This window comes from Heteronotia binoei, chromosome 3, assembly GCF_032191835.1.
Source record: "Heteronotia binoei isolate CCM8104 ecotype False Entrance Well chromosome 3, APGP_CSIRO_Hbin_v1, whole genome shotgun sequence".
NCBI lineage: Eukaryota > Metazoa > Chordata > Lepidosauria > Squamata > Gekkonidae > Heteronotia > Heteronotia binoei.
In genome coordinates this window covers 75,745,729-75,765,497 of record NC_083225.1, presented here as the reverse complement: position 1 = coordinate 75,765,497, position 19,769 = coordinate 75,745,729, and the positions used below count along the sequence as shown (strand labels likewise).

The 19,769-nt window shown below is 39.3% G+C and overlaps 1 protein-coding gene across 1 annotated transcript in view; it reads right to left on the bottom strand.

Moving 5' to 3' along the window:
• Positions 1-19,769, bottom strand: part of POLA1 (DNA polymerase alpha 1, catalytic subunit) — a 492,305-nt gene that overhangs the window by 450,299 nt on the left and 22,237 nt on the right. Inside the window, exons 14-22 of the mRNA XM_060234091.1 lie at positions 18,384-18,522; positions 16,268-16,422; positions 14,794-14,878; positions 13,428-13,489; positions 12,543-12,632; positions 11,639-11,755; positions 7,422-7,597; positions 4,162-4,291; positions 2,998-3,117 (exon numbers count right to left, since the gene is read on the bottom strand). Coding sequence (XP_060090074.1) covers positions 2,998-3,117; positions 4,162-4,291; positions 7,422-7,597; positions 11,639-11,755; positions 12,543-12,632; positions 13,428-13,489; positions 14,794-14,878; positions 16,268-16,422; positions 18,384-18,522 — 1,074 coding nt within the window. The remainder of the gene's footprint in view (positions 1-2,997; positions 3,118-4,161; positions 4,292-7,421; positions 7,598-11,638; positions 11,756-12,542; positions 12,633-13,427; positions 13,490-14,793; positions 14,879-16,267; positions 16,423-18,383; positions 18,523-19,769) is intronic.

Below are 19,769 nucleotides of genomic sequence, written 5' to 3'. Positions count from 1 at the left end.
CTCCCTCTCCCCCTGGAGCAGCTGCACTGCATGGGGGCCATGTGGCCTGCTGACAATCTCCGGCTTGAATCCCCAGCATCACCCCACCATGGATCACCTTGTGGCTATGTACGGAGGCAGCCACTGCCACATGGTTATCTCCAGCTTATTGAGCTTTGTTTGGCCTGAGTCCCTCCCATACATATGGCCTCAGACTTGGGCCACCCCACCATAGTAATGCAGGGGCAAGGTGAAGCTCACAACACCCAGCCACTTTGTGTTTCTACCACTGGGCCCAGGATCACAGCATTGGTGGTAGAAGTGGGATGGAGAAGAGGTTTGCCCCCCTTCCAGACAGCATGGGTGCGTATGCCCAGCACTGCACCACCAGCTCTCCAGTTCACCCATGAGGGTTTTTCTCTGCATACAACCTCAGTCCATGGTGCCTTGCAGTGAGGACACACCAATTCAGAGATTACCAGCTGCCATCCCTTATACCAGGGGTGTCAAACGCATTTGCTAGAAAGGCTGGATCGGACACAAATAGGACTTTGTGAAGCTGAGCCATGCATGTCCTAAAATGTAAATGCCAGATGGCAGAGATATAGACTTTACAGAGGACACAGGCCAACACAATTAAATGTATCATTCTTAAACATAAAATACAAACATGTTTAATACTCTTGCAATATTTTGTTTAAAACAGAAAGAGGGGGATAGTGGGATTTTGCAATGCAATTTTAAAAATAAAACATCAAGAAAAAGCATAAGGATAACAGCAGAAACTTAAAAAAATAAAATGCTCTCAGCCTGGGAAAATATGAAATGGCAAGGCATTGCAAGCTTCATCTCCCCCACCCCCCAGGTCTACTCAGATTAGCAATGGCTCTTCAGTGTAATATCCCCCTTTGGCTGTGCGTTCCCAAGTTATACTCACTAGGCACTAGTTCTCACTCCACTGAGAAAAGACAAAGCTGGCTCAAAGCATCAACGCTTGGTTTGCAAAGACAAAACTTCAGGAAGCTTCAGCTGGCCTCAGAAATGCTGGGAAGTTCCTCTCCATTGAAACACATAGACAACGTTACAAGGAAAATGTGGAATGGATTTTCTGTTCACATCTGCTCTGCCCAGAAGTCCGAAAAGAAAATCTATTCCGCATTTTCTTTGAAGCTTTGCTTTCAGCTTTAGCCTCTGCAAAGAGAAGACAGGGGCTGGGAACGTTGTTGCAGACTCAAAGCTTCACAGGGTGAGGACAGGAGTGAGGGGAGAAGAGAACCCCACAGGCCTGATTGAAGCCCTGGGAGGGCCAGTTTGGCTCGTGGGTTGCACATTTAACACCTCTGCCTTATACAGTTGATATCTTCATATGTGGCATTACATTTTATGGTGCATGTGACCCAGCCTGACAAAGTCATATTAATACAAGCTCTGGCCCTCATAACAAATGAGCTTGATACCTCTGAGCTAGATACTTAAGATATTGGAAAAAGCAAAATTATGAAGAACTTTTAAAACTACCATACCAATATATGTCAGCTCCCACTTTCCATTAGGAGAAGGGAAAATATTATTTGCTATGAACAATGGGCCCTGGGATAGATTGCTATAGTGGGATCATTAGGTGTCATGGCTTAGCTATTATATGCTGGGGCTTGGATAGAAAGATTTTCCTGTACAAGAGGAAGTTATTTTTGCACACAGTTGCAGGAGACGATTCCTTTCTATCTCCTCCAACAGCATCTCTGACATCCCCTAAAAGCTTCTCCAGATGATTACAGGACACTCAAGAGCAGTGTGGCTTGGGGGAGGCTACAACCAGGGTGAGGGGGAGAAAGAAAATCAGTGAAAGCACTTGATTCCCCCCCCAAGAGTTCCCCCCCCCCCAACATTCTCTCCTAGATGGCTTACTTTCCCCAGTTCACAAAACAAACTTAATGGAACACGCTACTGCTAGGGAAAAAACTTTGCAGGAAGCCAGCCAAGCACTAATTAATCTCTTCCACCCAGTTCAAGGGATAATATTTGCCTGTTTTTAAACCTGTGCTATAATTACCATGAATTACTTGGATCCTTCTATAGCTCCATAAGAAATTAGCTGCTTGTTAATTTTGAGTGCTCCTACATTGTTTCATACATGCACAAGGCAAATACACTTTCAACAACCCATATTCTATGTAGGAAGATGTGCCATGAACTCTGCCATGTGTTCTTATCTTTAAGCACACATTTGTTTCCCTCATATGTATGAACAGCCCCTTCCTGCACTAAACAACTGTTCTTTTAAAACCTGAATTGAAAATTATTTTAAATAAGCAATCTTCTTATAAATACACCCAGACTAATCATACTGCATGTTTGCATTGTCTAAAATTCATTTTCAAGGCTCCTACCCCAGTTTCAAGGGAAAGTGTGTGTGCATTTGCCAAAGGTAATGACATGCAACATTAAAGTTTTCAAAATATTTTACTCTTGGCTTATTTATACAGAACTCTGTAGGAAGTTATCTTCATGGCAGATTAACCCCTTAAACTATTTTTATTTAAAATGAAATTTATTTATTAACATTTTCAAATATTAATATCAGAAGTAGAGAGAGATAGAAGGATAACTAAATAAAATACTAAGTAGTACCAAGCGGCAACTTTTTGTTGGGCGACTTTTCAGCAACAGACTCAACTAGTTGTGGATTAAAAGTTAACAGAAAACCCATGGAATTTGTTAAAGACAGAAAACAACAGATTTTTGCATCTTCCAGTTTCATAAATTTTCATACTTTCTACCTAATTTGGTACTAAGAGGGTTCATAATGATGCACAGATCTACAATGTAATAAAACGATCAGTAGTAGCATCATGCAAAAATGTGGGATTGACAGCACAAAATGGCTAAAAGGCATGTCCTTTTTTGTTTCTAAGAAATAACTTGCACTGAAATTCTTATTTAACCAAACTCATTTTAACAAAGACAACTGAGCTTGTCAGAATTTTACATATGAGAGATGGGAGGGAGGGACCTCACCTGTTTATGTTGAGGCTTTTTAAAATTCTGCTTATCAGGCACAATAAAATCTTTTTCATAAAATGCATGAAGCAGTAAGAACTCATTACGCTCAGCTCGCCCACCCATCAGCGTCCTTGACTGCAGGAAAGAGAACAGTCACACAGAAAGTTACTAACAAGAGTCAAAAGGCTAACAATAATAAAGACAACAGCAACCTCATATTTTCCAAATTCCATTAGGTTTCAGAGTGTTCTCTGGCCAATTTAGGAAACCACACCATAGCAATATTTTATAATTGGCCAACAAACACTATAAATTGGGATACTTCAAAACCACTTTAGATTGCAGTTTTTTCACCTACAGGACCATCAAACCTCTACAGAACATTCCATTACAAACATTCCAAATAGGATTAAAATGTTTTGCATGTGCACATTCTCACACTGCATTCTCTATCCTCATCCCTTGTCTGTGCTATATGTAACACGTTATATCTAAAAAACCCGAAGTCCTGCTAGGAAGAGGTAGAAAACTACATGGGGTGAGTTTCTATTTCTCAAGCTGCTTAACTGATTCAAAGGTCGAAAGTGTAAACACATGGCTGTCCCACTACTCTCTTTCCCCACCCACTCCAGATGATGCATAAGAATGGAAATAAAGTATCAACTTACAAAGAAGTGGTTTCCTTGGATTCTAAGTCCTGCAGGGTGAGGAAAGCTGCACTGCTTGTCTATAATGTCCATTTTACCTCCCTATCCAACTTTCAAAGCCAATCATGCTTCTTTGTATTAACTGACTTTATTCTCAATCCAGTCAATTCTGACATGCACCAACATGATGAATGCAGGTGATTGTGCAGGCACAAAAATCAGCATCATTTATCAGTATAATTCGAGAGGTACTAGCAGTTGCAGCAAAAACAGAGAGTAGTCTTATGGCACCATGAAGCCTAAAATGTGGTCTAGAGTTCACTTCTTCAGATGTTCTGCAGCAGCTACTCTGCCAGCCACCATACTGATGACCACTGCTGCTAAGATGCAACAGTGCTTTACTATGAACTGCATTTTATGTATGTCATTTTAAAAAGGGAATCACAATTTCACATTTTTCAATAAATAAAATTACACATGCAAATTCAATACAATAATTGAATAATCGGTTTAAAAAAAACTTTAGATTTACCATAACATTCCCAGCAATATTTGTGATCTGTAGGGCTAGTGGAAGAACACTAAGCTCACACATTATTTGTAAAATGTACTTGGCATCAGTCCAGGTGTTCTCCAGCATGTAAAACAAGTGATGAGAATCACTATGAAGAAGAGGAAATTTTAATAAATTTTCCCATGCTTTGAAGCTATGCAAATATAAATTATCATGATACACATATAAAGACAGACTTCATTAGTAGTTATCACTGCTGCAAATTTGATACAACTGATGTCCTATCTGACCACAAGCACAGCAATTACTACTACTAGGATTTCACTTTCATGTGGATTAAAATGCGTATCAAGACATTCAGTATTCATTCACAATGTATAGTAGAACCCCAAGAACTGTAATAACTTCAAAGATTACACACAATGAAGTATACATTGCAAGTCAGCAGTCTTGACTGAGGCACAAATCAAGACAATCTTCTGGCCACCTCCAGCTCTAACAGTGAGCCTGCAGGCAACGACTGTTCTATTTTATTATTGTGCTACATCTGAATCAATTTTACCAATGATCCTGACAATCATACTTGGGCCTGACAAGGAAGCTTCTCCTGCTACAGAAGCTGCCCCTGCAGTTCACCCACAACCCGTGTTGGTGCCTATTGTGTAGGATTTAGTTTTTTTAAAAGAAACTAGACGATGATGCCTCAGGTTACGACTTGGGTTAAATCACTGTGATCACCACCATCTCATATGTAAATAATGAGTACCTAAATAAATTTTACTGGAGTATAGAATCATGCCATTCAAAAACACAAGGCCAGAGAGAGAACACAAAAATTCTTTTGTAGCAGATTTCCATTAATCTAAATCAGGGGTGGCCAAACTGCCGCTTGGGAGCCGCATGTGGCTTTTTCATACATATTGTGTAGCTCTCGAAGACCCCACTGCCCTGTTAGCTGGCTTGGAGAAGGCATTTGTCTCTTTAAATCACTTCGCCAAGCCAGCCAGTGGATTGGAGAATGCATTAAAAGTTAAAGTTGCTTTCTTTCCATCTCAGAATCTATTTTCTTTCCTTCCTTCCTCCCTGTTTTGCAGCTCTCAAACATCTGATGTTTATTCTATGTGGCTCTTACATTAAGCAAGTTTGGCCACCCCTGATCTAGATAGTTCTCTCCTGTCTAATGACAGAGCTAGTTGAGTTAGGATTCACTAGATCTCTTCACTAAAATCTGTTTTCAGCAAAAAGAAAGAAACTGCATGACTTTAAACATATACAGAGTACCTTTCCCTTATTATAACGAATAAGCAACCCCAAGAAAAGCTCCTTCATATTTGTAATCAAATTTGTATTTGTAATCAAATCTGTTGTAGTTTTATTTGTAATATCATTAACAAGCGAGAAAACCCATGCCTTGCTACAATATTTAACTACCTTTAATCCAGTTATAATACTTCTCAGTATATAATTTGTGTGTGTTTTAGGAAGGGTGTTTTGTTTTTGGAACTGGTTTTGTAATATAATAGCAGTAGGAATAAGGCCCATTGTGAAGGAAAAGACAACAACTCTAGAAAGAAGCTCGGGGCGACTGCCCCCCCCTTGCTGTCTTCCCACCCACTCGCCCAAGTGAAGGCATTCACTTCCCCCAACCTTAGTGTCTTCCCACCCACACAAGGCAGCCATTTCCTGCAGAGGAATTGAGCTGACTTCAGCTTTCCACCTCCCCCCACAACAGCCTCTACATAGGAAAAGCACATTCTTTCTCCACAGTGTGGACCAAACCAACTTACATCATTCTCCTCTCCCCCTTTTGATCTGCACAACAAGCATGTGAGGTAGGATAGGCTGAAAGTCTGTGACTGGCCTGAAATTACAATGTGGACAAAGCAGGAAGGAAGCAACCTCAGCAGGGCATAACGACACACAGTCCACCCTGAAATGCAGCAATTTTCTCCAGGACAGCTGATCTCTTTAATCTGGAGAGCCCTCACCTGGAGACTGACAACACTGGTTTCCTAGCAAGAAGCAGCTAGTTTGGAGGGTGGAGTCTATGGCATTGTACCTATCTGAGGTACCATTCCTCTTCAAAGCCCACCCTCTCCATTCTCCACCCCTCAAATCTCCAAGAATTTCCCAAACTGAAGCTGGCAACCGTATCTCCTTCCCAGCCAACTATCAACCAGTCAACTATGGAAGGAATGTACTCTCCATATTTTGGGTTTCTAGGTCCAAGGGTTTGGGCTGGGTGTTGATGAGTTAGTTAGAACTCCTGTTCAACTGCCTCAGTTAACTGATTTTCACCTCAGAACAGAAAGCTCCACAGCTGACCCATTGGGGGGGGGGGGGGGCAAGCAGGCAGCAGCCTGTCAGGCACACAGCAAAGCTTTACCCCTTTGTGAAAACACATTTACCCCTTAGGGATGGAATTTCTAAATCGTGGAACAAATGCACTCCCCGGCATTGGGTTTCTAGGTCCAACGTTTAGGCTGGGCTTCATGAGTCAGTCAGGACACTTGCTTTTATATATATAGATTTGATTTACTAATCGCCCCATCCCCACTTACTCTAGGCTCTAGGTGATGTACAGCCTATGCCATAAAAGGAGTACATAAATTAAAAACCAATATCATAAATTATTTTTTTTAATAATCCCAGATTGTGTCCTATGAGATCTTTATTCCCATTCTGGACTATCAGAGCATCATACTGAGAGAAAGAAAACTTACAAAGTGTCTCGGGAGAAAGGGAAAAAGCTAACTGTTGCTGCTCACAACCAAAAGCCTGGTGGAACATCTCTGCCTTACAGACCCTTTGGAATTGCATCAGATCCCACAGGGTCCTGGTGTCATTTGGCAGAGAGTGCCACTAGGTTGGGCTAGGACCAAAAAGCCCCTCGCCAAGGACAGCCAGGCCTTCCAAAAGTCAGGAATCATCCGTAAATTGTTATCAATGGAGCATAAAGTTCTCCTAGGGACATACCAGAGGAGATGATCCCACGAATACGCTGTTCTCAGACTGCTCAAGGCCTTAAAGGTCAAAACCAAGACCTTGAACCTGACTCTGTATTCCACCAGGAGCCAGTGTAGCTCATGCAGCACAGGTTGAATATGTGCCATCCATGACATTTCCACCATTGGTTGACTCATTTTGCAAAATGTGAATTAATTTTCTATGCATTGATGGATTATATGCCTTTCTAATACAGACATGTCTCTGCAATTCCTTTATCATTGAAGCAGGTTGAATTTTCACAATGGAAGCATCTAGCAACATCAACATACCTGTACATATTTCTTATTTCTTCAGGTGGGATTGTCACTCTTTCCATTTTCAGAACCTGACTGACCAGTTCAGACAAATGATAGCTCTTGCAACGAATCAATTCCTTTGCAGAAATTTCTACATCACAAATCATTCGACCACATGCTGCATTTCTTTCAGCGAATCCACTACGACCCTTCATAGTCAAGAAAAGGAGAAACATCTTCAGAGCCTCTTCCCATATAAGGCTTCTATCTTGCTTACTTGACAAAATACATGTAAGGTGTGCTCTCCTGTATTTGTTTATCTGCAAGCAACATTTAGGGTTGTATAAAATTGAAAGTTTCACTGAAGATGAGACTAACACATGGGAAGAAATTGCTTAGCTATTTCTTTACCAGCCTGCTTCACACACACAGGGGAAATAAGATTTCACTTTTTAATCCCTAACAATTATTTATAATTCATTGCATTAGTAAATATGGAGTTTTTAAACAGTTAATAAGATTCCCTTGTTTCCTTGTTTCCATGTAACCACAAATAATGTAATAAAAGAACAAGATACCAACTAGGCCCTGCACAAGTTTAACTTAGAAATGCCTTTATTTTTCAGGGGTACATTATTCAGGGGTAGGGAGGTAGAACCTGTGAACATGGAGGGGCAGAGAAAGAGAAGAGCTTAGGCAACAAACTCCTCAGCTAAATCACTTCCCAACTCTAGCAAAGCATTACACCAGTAAAAACCTAGGTGTAAGTATAAACATTCCAAATGAACTCTCTGGAAATTAATGCAACCGCCTCCCAATCATGTTTTCACAGCCCCAGTGCAGCGTAGGAAATTAAACCTGCATCTGATACCAATACTGCATAGATAGTATGATAAACCCCAGCCAGGACAAAAAGAACTCACTTAGTATGAGGCTTCATCTCTTTGGTCTTTTTAGATACTTATCACATGCACAAAGCAAGACTTCAGTGACTGGAACTATAGAAAAAGAGCACTTTGCACATAAAAAGAGGGCATTAAAAGCCAGAGAAGAGAACCAACTGGTGTAGTGCTGGAGTGGGAAAATGGGCAGCTCTTTCACACATATTGTGCAACTTGCGGAGATATGCTGGCTGTACTCTTTTGCATTGCAATTAAGCTGTGGCCCTCAAACAGCCATGAATCAGACAGAGGCACAGTCAGCATGTCTCAGAAGCTGGCAGACCAGAGCAAGGCCGGCCATGAAATGGCGCAAATGCCTGCCAAACAAGCCTCTGCTGAGCCTGCCAGGCAGGATGGTTCCCGTCTGCCCTAGACAGGAAAGGAAGGAACAGAGGTTGAGGAGGTGAGACAGAGCTGACTGCCAAAGCTGAAGGCAGGATTACTCCAAGAGACAGGAAGAGGACAAGGGTACAGAAACCCCCTCTTTAAGTATCTGTGAAAATTCTGTGGTGGAAAATGGCATCATCAAATTATTTTAAAAAGGAAGTATGAAGATGGAAACAGAGATTTTAAGCCAGAGTGGGAGGAAGATTTTGCATTCACCAGTAAAGGCAGTAAACCTTTGTGTCTTAACTGTAACGTATCATTCAGTCATTACAAAGCCTGTAACATGAAATGCCATTATGAAGCAAATCGCAAAAGCTTTTTGTCTGATTATCCACCTAAATCAGAGTTATGGAAAAACAACAACTGTTAAAATCACCACTAAATAAGCAGCAGACACTGTTGACAACATTCAGTAAGGAAGCCAATATGATGATTGAAGTCAGTTTTGTTATATCATGGAACATTGCTCATGCTAAAAGTCCATATTCTGATGGCAAATTTATTAAGAATATAACTGAAGTTGTTGCATTGTTAGATCCAAATAACACAAAACTTCAGCAACTAACAACATAGACAGCAGCTTCATGTCACACTACCAAGAGGTGTATCTCCCAAATCAGTGCTGATATTGCAGGCAAAATGCAGAATGATTTAAAGGATCCCCTTGCATTCAGCTTAATTCTTGACATACAAGACAACCCACAGCTGGCAGTATTAGCTTGTTATATTTCCTCTGACATAACTGTGATAGGATACTGGACTTAGTGACACTAAAAGAAACAACTTGTGGTGTGTTGACTTGAAAAATGCACTTGACAGACCCTTCCTTAACCAGTGCTGAAATTCCACTGGATAAACTCATCAGTGTTGTAACAGATGGAGCACGTGCAATGGTGGAAGGAAATCCAGAATTAATTGCACTTATGAAAAGGGATCCTAGCTTTCCACAGTTTCTCCCTGTTCATTGCATTATACATCATAACCACCTGGCATCCAGATATTTCAAGTATGAAGATGTTATGAAAACTGTTCTGGAAGCTGTCAATTTCATATGCTTAAATGGGAAGACTCACCAACAGTTCAAAAAAATTTATTAAAGAACTGGATCTTGAAGATAAAGTCAGTGATGTTTCTTTATACTGCAATGCGAGGTGGCTGTCATCCCGCAATGTAGGTTTGTGGATCTGTTGGAGCCTATTATTACTTTTCTTGAAGAAAAGATTATATCCTCAACTGGAAAATGATGAATGGATACAAGATCTAACGTTCCTTACTGATATAATGAATCATCTACAAATTCTCAACTTAGCACTCCAGCGGAAGAATAAATTGTTTCTGGTTTTACTCAGACAATTTTCAGTCTTCAGAATAAAGAGATTTTCAAAGAGACATATTGTCAAGAAATTTCATTTACTTTCCCAATCTCAAAAGGAAGACTTGCAGAATCTGAAACCCTGTTTCACCTTTCTTGTAAATCCATTCATGGTTGATGTAATCAAAGGTGGTTCTCCAATTCCCAACCCCCTTGGTTACAGAACAATCTGCTGGAATTACAGGAGGACCTGGGTCTGAAGATGATCCATAAATCCCAGTCTACAATTGAGTTCTGGAGGCAAGTTCCAGAAATAAATATCCTGAACTGAAGAAAACCAGTATGCGACTCATCTCAATTTTCAGAACATACTGCTGTGGATCACTGGATTGATTCTGTGATGAAGTCTGTGAAGTTGAAGTATTGTGCAATGGTCACAAATCAACACCTGACAGAGCTAATTCATACAGACCTGACTACATATTAGCTGGATTTTCAATGACTCACAGTGAAGATGGAGATTCACAAGATTTCTACTAGCGGTAAATAGCCAGTAAATATCTCTAATTTAATTGGCTTACATATTTTCTTCCATGTTTTGACCAGATATTTTACTTAGACAAATATTTATCATTAACAGTATCTGTTTTCACTCCTTTTGTTTTTTATTTTTGCAGGCTCATTACTATTAACATCTTATTAACATTAAAAGATGCAAATCTGCATATTTTTCAATAAAAATGTGTAAGATTTGTTCATGTCTTGTAGCTCTCAAACATCTGACGTTTATTCTATGTGGCTCTTCCATTAGGCAAGTTTGACCACCCCTGTTGTATTGGTTAAAGTGTCAGACTAGAATCTGGAAACCCAAGTTCAAATCCCCAATCTACCATGTAAGCTTGCTTGGTGACCCTACACCAGTCACACACTCTCTAGCTAACCTATTTCACAGAACTGTTGTGAGGCAAAAATGGAGGCGAGGAGAATGATGTAAGCCACTTTGGTTCTCATTGGGGAGAACAGAAGGATATTAATTAATTAACCAGTATTGTTACATCATATATCGAAGACTGCTCTGCTCAGAACCCTTACAGCCATTCTACTCAGGACACCAACATCCAAATGGAACCTCTCATGCCTCCAACTGCCATCCCTTATCACCACTGCAATGGATTAGAATGTTTTGTTGTAATAGCAGGGTAATCCACAAAAATCAAGGCAGCCTACAATATAGACGAAAATAATTAAGTATGCTAGAGACAGTGAGCTTCATAGAAGAGCGCTAGTAAAACTCAACTATTCTCTAAGGAATGATTTGCCAGTCAAGCCAACATACATTTTCTCCACAATTTACTATACACAAAAGCACCTCTATTAGTCATTAATCTGTCAATATCTCCATCTAGTTGAGACAGGTAAACTAAATCTGCTTGGCTTTGTCTCATTGTTGAGATAAGGCTCTTAACAACACTACTGAAATCTAAATTGGTACGCAAAATATGCTACGTGACTAGTCAAAACAGATGAGCAAGGCATTCAAAATACAGCAACTAAAATAATTTATTTCTAATCGCATATAGTAAAGCAATGAGACTTAAGCAACATTTTACCCCAAGTTTTGGCATGACCGATCTCCTCAGTCGACCTATCTTGGACCAATGTGGGACTTTGCAAATGTTAATTCTCTGGAGAAGGACTTCCATATCAAAGCCATAAATATTATGTCCCTTTAAAAAGAAAAAGAAGTAAGAGTTAGACACAATATAAAAAGTAGTAATCCTGAAGGGGCATAATTCATGATATCAAAACATACTGAATATTCATCTTCTTTTTGAAGGTCTACTTATCAAGGCAGAAGTACCAAGTTAGGGGGCCACATGAATAATGCAATTTAACATATTTCAGCAGGGCTTTTTTCTGGATGAATGCAGCAGAGCAGAATTCCAGAGACTCTTCCTGGAAACAAAATTCTTTAAAAAGTTTAAAAGTTCATGAGGGGCACCTGTGTGTTTCTCCTTCATCACCTTTTTTTCCAGAAAAAAGCCCAGCATTTCAACAAAAAGCATAGCATAGTGCTACAGCTACGTCAGTTTTTTTCTCTATTAGAAGCTTTCCTAATATTCATTAAGAGAAATTTGAAATTGTTCTCTTTCCAGCCATTTGTTATTTGACCATCATCCCCATTATTTTCTTTATTACTACTTCCCCTCAGTCTCACTTTCTTTTCCCTGCTCCCCAGCTCCATCATTCACCCAAGCTGTCCTGACATCTGCCTTCAGTCATCAGGTCACTGCTTCTCAGTCCACTGTTTACTCTTCCACTCAGCTATCCTCAAAGCACTTATTGCATTAAATTTTCCAGTCCACCTTTTTTCTCTTTCATATCATCTTGTTCCCTGTTCTCCTTTCATTGGCTTCTTTCATTTCTAAACTTCAAGTCTCTGCTACTTGGATGCCGCCTACTGTGCTACCTAAGCTTCCTGCCTTTAGACAAATGGACACAGTTATTACTTACCACAATAACATCAGGATCAATTTTATGAACCTTTGCCAGAAAAAATCCCAGAAGCATCCTCTCTGTTCCAGCAATCTCTATTTTAGCATTCTAAGCAAGACAACATAAAGTTCCAGTTAATCGAGATTTTAAAATCTAGGACTACAAGAGCACACAACTAAGTTTTATTGAAATAAAAAGGTACTCAGCTTCCAGTAGCGGCCATCAGAAACGTTTTAACTCATTACAGCAGAAGAGTTCATACAAGAGGAAAGCATGCGTATACAGATAATGCTCAGTTTTTCATGCAAAGATGCATTTCTTTTATCCACAAGCATGTATCCAGTCATTTCATAAGGTTCATTAAAATGTGTATATTCATATTTTGCTCCCAAAAGATTGCATCTGTGTGCATTTCACCAAGAGTTCATCAGTGTTCTTAATCAGATCTGCTACTCTTCAACATATAAGTACTCTTACATTATTGGTCCTATCTAGTCCAGTATTATCTGACTAGAAGCAGCTTTCTATGATCCTTGGCAAAGGTCTCTCAGCACCTGCTATCTGAGAACCTTTGAGTAAAGACATGAAGGAATGACGCTGGGGCTTTCTGCATCAAGACACCTGAGTCACATTAACCCCCCTTGTAAAAGACTGGCTTTATACAGTTAAAAAATACCACAAGAATCAAAGCAAAAAATCTCTTTACAAGTATACTACATAGCCCACTGTAGCTGCTTGTTGGAAGACTTGTATTTCAGCAGAGTATGCACTGTCTCTGGAAATATAATACCTTTGGCATAGACCTTTAAAAAACTGACATTATCATTATCAACTAATACAATAAAGTCATCCTTTTCAGAAAGCTGAAAATGTAAGTAGGCAAAGCAATGTAGGAAAAAATACCTTAGTCTTAGCAGCTTCTTTGAAGTCATATGGAAAAATGCAGTCATTTGGTTTGGAAATAACTGCAACAGAAATTCAGAATCAACTGAAGATATAGCATGCAAAATATGTTTAGTTTACATATTAATGCTTTGACAACAAAGAAAACAATGAGAATTGTATTCTCAATAGCATCCATTATTTGGATTATATATTCAATACACAGAACTTTTTCTCCACACACACACACCTGAAAATAATGCCTTGAAGGGACACTGAAAAGAGACCTGACTTGGGGCTCCAAAATCAGTATCAATTCAGGTTAAGCACTATTTTCAACTGCTTGATCCACCAAAAGATCTCTATAGACAGAGGAGATCTCCTTCTCCCCCTTGCTTCAGAGATAAAACTCTCCCCTCATGCTGGTTTGGGGGTTCCCTGTCCCCATGAGCAGCATATTAGACTGCAGGAGGAAGGGTGAGAAATTTGTGTTCTGTTGACACAAATATATTCCTTCCACAGAAATCGCCTGATGAATCCAAGCCAGTGACTTCAACAAAAGCATTAAGCACTTAAAATTGAAGTGTTCAGCTTTACACAAACTGGATAGGATCCTATCTGAGTCACACTAAACAAAAGAATAAACCTTCCCAATCTATATCCTGTCTTGCAGGGCTGGATTACATATCCAAATGTCACTCACAAAACTCCAGAATCACTGGAATTTGACCTCTGTATGTACATACCTAGGCATAAGTACAGTTGAAATAAATATAGATTATTTCTGAGTAAACAAGCACATTGTTGGGCTGTTTAGCATAATGCCACTTGATCTTCCTGTCTCTCAGCTACAGACTCTAGACAGAGTTTTTTTTCATTGGATATTTTCTGCTTAAGTGTAAACCCATTGGCAGAGGTGTAGTCACTAGACTGTGATATTTTTGAAAGTAATAAGAGCATTCTTCTTTAACCTCCTCTGTCCTTCAGGATCATTTCTGTTGGCTTAAACTCTCTCCAGCTTCCCAATCAAAAATGCCTACTCACTAAGCCTTGGTAGACCTGCTCCTCCAAGTATAACACCATCAACCACTGAAAAGATTTTGTGAAAATCTCGAATCTAATTTCTTCAGATATACAGAAGCTTATTGACATAGGACAAAGAAATTACAACAGGCAGCATTTAGTGACAGAAATGCTTTCAAATCTAGAGAACTAGACTATAATATATTTGGAAAGTCTTCTTCACACATTGGAAAAACACACTTCTATTACTTGAAGAAATGCTGTTGAATTAATCAGACACTCTCTTCACCGGCTAGCATTACTAAATCATCATAACCAAACTAAATGTCAAAAGAAAAATCAGTGAAATCCTAGCAGTACTTACCACAGAAATGGGTTTGAAATGGAGGTTCAGGAGGTGCTTTGTCCAGACAAAATTTGTGATGTACTAAAACTGCAATAGCCATAATCTACACAAAAGAAGAAGAAAAATGGCAGTTAAACTAGTTCCCTCTCAACAGACAATCCCTTTCAAACAAGTTTTCTTGAAGTATAAATTTATTTGATAAACTGAAACATACAATTCTATTTGATATATGACATCACATAATGGAAACATTTGCATTGCTTTTTTGCACTCAAAAAGAACTCATTTAAAACTCAGTGTTTCATTCTAAACTCATACAAACTTCTGCTTCAGCAATTGTGTGTTTTACTTTTTCACATCTTACATATGCACTGCAAATTATCTCACACGATAAACAAAAGAACACATTCCTTTCCCAACTCAGCATAAGGTCTGACTAGGAAAAATGACCTACTTTAGATAGAACACATAAGTTTTTAAATAAAAATTGCAATTTTATGTTGCCTTTTATACTCCAAACTGTTTTTAAGATCTGAGATGGTATTCTATTATCTGCTTATGTTTAACAGGAAATTGATCTTTCAGACTCTTAATCCCTTTTACTATTATATGTTCACATTAGTTCTAGATGATAAGCATACTGTTTTAAAGACTGAAGTGAATTGCCTTGGCTTTAAATGGATGGGGCAGCTTATAAATATTTTAAAAATCAAATAAAGGTATGATCAACAGAATGACGTATTTTGATGAAGCAAGGAGAGAAGCCATGATTAAAAACCCTAAAAAATGTTTTTAACATCATATCCTGAGCATTCAGGATGCGGAAAGAAATCATGTAAACCAGGAGTCTCCAATGTGGTGCCCACTGGCCACATGGTGCCCACCAAATGTTTGAGAAACTAGGCAGGGCCAGGTGGAGTTTTTGCCAAGCAAGGCTTCTGATTAGCCACTGCAGATTTGAGTCCAGATTTTTTAAAACTTTGAAATGGCAACAGCTTTCACCACAGCACAAGGATTCTCATTGTGTGACAACATCTAAGCCATAGTAGCCATTCTGTGGCGGGCTCTGCTTCTGGCAGCAGCCATTCTGTGGCTGCGCCCACCATTCTGCTTCAGAATTTCAAAGGTTCCTACAGGTTCAAAAAGATTATGTAAACAGATGTCCCGATGATGTTAAAAATCACACCAACTACTCCTAAAGACTATGCCAGATTCTCCTATGGTACTTAAATTTATGTTGGGATAAAATGTGTACACCATATTCACTATTACATTTATTGCAAAAGAAAATAATCAGTATGTTCAAAAATAATTAGTGCTCCTAGATTGAATCAGTCTTTTAAGAAGTGTCACACTGAGGTCTACCAGCAGACATCTGCAAGCAGATCTATAAGATTCAAAATACACAGCACGCACAGGTATTTGATTACTTGGTTGATGAAGTACTTACGAAGAGTTGTTTTTCTGCATTACCCTGAAGCTTATGGCTTACCTCATTCTGATGAGTCTTTGTGTTCTGAACTGTCTTCATGCTAAGAGACATAATCACAAGAGGAGGGGGCGAAAGATCTTTTACCACATCCACCAAATCAGGCTTCAATGCTGCTACTTCCACCTTACACCAACTGACAGTCTGATTCAAGAGTTCTGTGGAAACACAGGAGCCAATTACAAGAACACCATCTTTAAAATAAGCATACTAATATTTTAAACAAATGTATAGGAATAACATTTAGTTAATAAAGAATGTCAACTCCCAATGATTTTAGCATTTTTAAATGAAAAAAACAATTCTACTCTTTCTAGGTTTTGGTGCTATTAACTAAAATGATGCATTCCTTTTCAGCATCTAGCCTGATGAAAAGTTCAAGAGAACTTCAAAACTTACATACTGTTAAGCATTGTTTCAGTCCTAAGAAAAACTACTGGGTTGGATTCTAGAGATTTGAGCTGTCTTTTAATGCAAGAGGCTTTCTGCTATTTTTTGCAGAAATCCACAGGATCCAACCCTTTGTTTCTGGATTTTGCTTTGGACAAAACTGACCATCTGCAACCTCTATCCATTCTGAAAACACCTGAATTTAGCATATGAAGGGGGGAAACAAGGGAAATCCTTCTTTAAATTTTCCCAGAGCCCCATTACCCTTTCCCAGTGCCTGAGCCAACCACAAAGAGCTGAGCAGATGCTGCAAGTGCACACAGGAAATGCCAGGCACTACTCAATGAGAACCCTAATCAATGCAGGTGTTACCAGTGAAGCACTAGACAGCTGCTGCTGGAGGCAGGGAAATATCCTGGGCAGCAGTAATAGACAGACTGAACACTGGACAACTATTGGTGTATGGATGGGTAATTACCCTAAAAAACATTTGGGCACAATAGTGGAGTGTGCAGGCAACGCCCTGGAGCATCAGTCGGAACAAGGGAAAGACCAGCAGCCAGAGGCAGCAGGCTGAAGTGTGTCATGTTCTGCCTTATAAGTAGGGACTGTTCATTGCTATGCTGTGAGTTCAACCTTAAGAAAAACCAAAGTTTGTTGGGAGGGGGAGGGCTAGCAGTTCACATTCCAGGCTTGAGCTCACTGGACACCTTGGCTAGTGGGCAGGACATCACTTCCAAGAGCACTTTGGCGACACTTCCTCAAACAGATTACTTTTCAGCCTACTAAGCAAAGGGTTAATCTACTTTGGCTTCCAGTGTGACCACATGGTGTTTCTGTAGCCTTCCTCATGTGCTAACCTCCTCTACCATGCTCACAATTTCTACTGCTGCCATGAAACTACAGTTCCCTCAAAACAGTATCTGCAGCAGTAGAATACATAAAAAGTGTAAATTTGTCTCACACGTAGTGAACATCAAGCCTATACATTTATTATCCAAAATGACTGCTACATTTCCTTAACAAACCTTATCCTTACACCTCATATCTACATATCTAAATATAAATAAATAAATATTTTTTTTAATTTATACCCCGCCCTCCCCGCCGAGAAACCTAAGCAGTCTAATCTACTAATCCTAAAACTTACTCCTAAATACTAAGTAAATACTAGCACATAATAGAGTGGAAATCAAATGAAGGATGAAGTCAACAGAGAAAAGACCATCTTGCAGGGACATAGGAAAGACTATTACTCAATAGCTGATGGTCAAGAAACACAGCCATAACTGTGCCTTTCATTTGGAAAGGATCAAAGTGAATATGTTTTCTGATACCCATACCTGCTTTGGGATTCCCCAAAAGCAGACACATTTCAGTCACAGGCTCTCCATCAACCCAGCCTCCCAACCTCAGCAAATTTCTAGAAAGCTATCTGGAGAATATATTTTGCTTTCTTATAAAAGCAGGCTTCATTGCCTAAGAAAAAAGTCAGTGGGATTCTGAGTACTTGGGAGTTATAAAATTTAGGAATACTGGAACAATTTAAAAAAGACATTGTACTGTGAAGTCCAGGTCTTTTCAAATTGCAGATTCCTTCACTTGGATCAGCAAATATATGAATTGTGTTTTCAAGTATTCCCTATTTCCTTCTGGTAAATTTTGTCTTGAACACCCCCATATAATTGGCCCATCTTTCTGTTAGATATTCTATGCAATAGACTCATACGTGGATTTTTTATTTCTAGCCAACTTGGTCCTTTGATCTTTCTGCTCATCAAAAACAGTTCTAGACTAGAAGTGTTAGCTCCAAACACATGAGAAAACGTCTCTCCTTTCAGGTCTTGAGGAAGCCGAGAGAAGTCAGCCTGAGAAAAGAAATACAGCAATAAAGCATTTTACTAGATGCTTTAACAGAATTTTCTTAAAGTATAAAATGATATTTTACTTCTGCTCTTCATGCACGACCAAGAAGCAAACTGACTGCACAAAAAGAAACTTTAAGCACCTTTCAGCCACACTAATCAAATTCAGAGCACATAAGCCAAATGTGACTCCAACTGAAAACTGAAGCCCAGTTTTTATTTTCCTGCATATGCTTAACAAGTTGGTCTGGAACCACAGTCAATTTATCAAGAATCTGATACACTGTAACGCATATAGTGAATCTCAGAAATCCAAATCTCAAATAAGTCATGCCTCAAGTTGTTGCCTCCATCCACAAACAAGCTACTCATAACACAGCAGGAAGAGGAAAACATCCCCGCCCTATTACTTTGATAGAGCTTATTCAGAAATATAGGTATACCAACAGTTATCTTGTCAGCATCCACAACGGCTTGGAGCATTTCCACAGATGGATTTCCATCTGCAGAAAACTGTAGGATTTCCATCAACAGAGCACAACTTTCTAATCTTCCCATCAGACTAGGTTTCTCCGTAGTCATCTGTTCACACTCAAACATTGGTTTAGGCACAAGGCCTACAGAATGTGGAAAATCCCTGCTTTCTGAGCACTAAGGCCAAATTTACAGTGACAGAGAAAAAAACAAGGATGAGAAGTAGTTTGCATGTACAAGAAATATCATCAGACCAAAAAGTTTCAAGGCCACCCTGAGCAGCCTACACATTTTATCTAGCTAATTCAAGGATTTATAGGAGCTTGTTAACTGGATCCAATGTAACTACAGAACATCAAATACTAATTAGCAATCTCTGATTATTTCACCTGGTCAGCAACGTCTATTGTCATTGGGCCTACTTTTGATTGGCAAGCCTGAATCAGGCCAAAGTAGGTTATGAGGCATAAAGTAAGATCTTTGTTATAGTTTTCCATGCTTAGCCAACTTGGAGCTCTTGCCATAGCTTAAGGGCTTGGCTCAGCCATTTGACTGAGTAGGCCAAGATGGCAAGACACTTGCTGATTATGAAACTATCATACTTTGCCTTGTTAGGTACCCTTTGGATTAAGGGACCATTGTTTTTTGAGTATCTAGAATTAGACTATTTAGCCTTTGTTATTTTATTCTCACTGTTTTTTGCTTGCTTGTATATTCCTGCACATTCTTTTAATAAAGCAACGTATATTTTGGTGCTTTCTTTGCATTCAGGTGGC